At 43.9% G+C, this 2,201-nt stretch overlaps 1 protein-coding gene across 1 annotated transcript in view; it reads right to left on the reverse strand.

Moving 5' to 3' along the window:
- Positions 1 to 1,215: 1,215 nt before the first annotated feature.
- Positions 1,216 to 2,201, reverse strand: part of LOC107080947 (proteasome subunit beta type-7-like) — a 12,902-nt gene continuing 11,916 nt past the window's right edge. The window contains exon 6 of the mRNA XM_015369158.1: positions 1,216 to 1,313. Within this exon, the coding sequence (XP_015224644.1) occupies positions 1,216 to 1,313 (98 nt within the window). The remainder of the gene's footprint in view (positions 1,314 to 2,201) is intronic.

Consider the following 2,201-nt stretch of genomic DNA (forward strand, 5'->3'; position numbering starts at 1 on the left):
ACCAGTTTGATCTACATCAAGATTTCTGCGTTTGAGCATTCTGGACGCTCATAACGCCTTTGGTGTGATGCAGCATTAGACATGGCTATCAGGAAAGACGCAGTAAAAAAGCTGTGATGACTGTGGAGGAGCTGCAGGATCCTTAGGTCAATGGGTTAAAGGCCTTCCTTCAAGCTTTGAGCTAATGGCAAGAAGGAAGCCTGTGTTAAAAGAAAACGGTGCAACCAGTGGAGAAGCTGCTCTGCTCAGATAAAACCAACAATCTATCATGTGGAGAAGAGTAATCTGTGCCTAACCCTGAACACAGTGTAGATGTACAAACAAACTGGTAGGAAATGGTGAGAAGATGTATGGGACGTCTGTTAGAGCCCGTAAAATAATTGGTATGAGGGTGGAGGTTCTGCTTCCAGCGAGAAACCTTCCCTCCCTGCATGTCCAGAGATACAAAGGGACGTTTTAGATGTAGGAGTGTTAGAAAAGTGTAATTGTCATCGTTTTATTTGTACTAAGTTACAGGAATTCCCTGTAAGGAATGTTGGGTTGTTTTAACTTTAAACAGGGAGAGAAAATATGTCTTCCAGGAAGGGCCTGGCCTTATCCAGCTGTGCTGTTGCAGCTGATAGATCACCACCCCCCTTTTTGTATATGTGAACTTCTGACCCCTCCTGTTACTCCTCTGAAGTCCGATAATAAAGGCAGGGGGCAGAGAGGTCCCAGCAGAGTCCACCACAGACATTCAGGGAGTGTCTGGGTCCACCCTCCTCCTCTGCAGTAAAGTAACCTGTGTTTGTGTTGGTTTAGTTCTACTGTAGGACAATAAGGGGTTATTATCATTAACCCTAAAAGGGAGTATTCATCTGTTGGAATGGCCTAGTCAAAGTCCTGACTCACATCCGACTGAGAAAAGGAGATCCCCACCAACCCAGTCTGACTAAGCCTGAGCCAAAACATAGGAGGATGATTTAGGGGTTAGATGTGCAAAGCTGGCAGAGACGTACAGACCTGCACTCTCAGTTTGTGTGATTTTGTTGTTCTGTCACAAAACAAATGAATAGATTTGACTTCCTGGTTTTAATGTTAAAAAATGATTAAAAGGTGCTTTTAAAGCCGTTGGCTGGACTAGACAGCTGCCTGGTGATTAGCTGCACTAGTGAAGATGAAGCCAGATAGTGACTCTCACCCCCCACCCCCTACATATCCTCCCGATCCAGGAGATCAGGTCGGTTTTAGAAGATAACAGCAGGTCAGCCGTACCTCCATATTGGGTTTGAATCTGTCCTCAAACACGGAAACGGCAGCAGCAGCTCCTGAGCCTAAACACAGGAAACAAGAACAGGGCATGAACACAGGGACTGCTGCAGATTCACAAAGATTCAAACTTTTTACTTCGATCAAGCCAGACGGACAATAAGGAGAGCAACGGCTTTACCACCAACCAGAGATTGTTCCCATTTTGTTAGCAGAAAGCTCTGTTAATGGGATCCACAGAAAAAAATGACTTATTTCCCCTGTTCAAAAAATCTCTCTTAGGTTTTTGCATGATGACTGTTAGTGTGCAGGAATGGTTTGTCTCTGTGTTGCCCTGCGCTAGACTGGCGACCTGTCCCGGGTGATTCCCGTCGGTGTTCTGACAGATCAGCATACCCCGTCAGACCAACATACCTATATTTAATATGCATGCGCAAGACGTCGGATTTGCGTTTATCCCTTTAGTTTGTACGAAAAATAAACTTTAAACTACCTCAGTGGGCGTGCTTCCCTTTAGTCATGTACAAAAAACAATTTAAGGTCAGATACGCCTCAAGAAACACCAAAAAGGAAGTAATTAAATAATTTTTTTTGAACAAGGGATACACGCCTGCTGAGGTAGTTTAAAGTCTATTTTTACCAAACTAAAGAGATAAACTGGTATTGACTATGAGTATGCTGGTCTGACTGGGTATGCTCACCTGACCGAACATCAGTGCTTTCCATTGCTGTCCAAAAAATTGTGCAGAACAGAAAACTTTCGCATTGCATAACACACGAAGACACCGCAAAGAATGCTAGTGGATTGGTTAAGATCACTAATAAGAGGTCAGGGAGGGATATTCACTATGACTTCACCACTGGAGGCATCCTTAGGAGGAGTCAGGAGTTTGAGTAAAGCTCCTTGAGGGAGAAATAAACTTTAAAGCAACAGTTCCCATGTTTTTCTTTTC

Source organism: Cyprinodon variegatus, unplaced genomic scaffold (assembly GCF_000732505.1).
Source record: "Cyprinodon variegatus isolate N-32 unplaced genomic scaffold, C_variegatus-1.0 Scaffold2562, whole genome shotgun sequence".
Taxonomy (NCBI): Eukaryota; Metazoa; Chordata; class Actinopteri; order Cyprinodontiformes; family Cyprinodontidae; genus Cyprinodon; species Cyprinodon variegatus.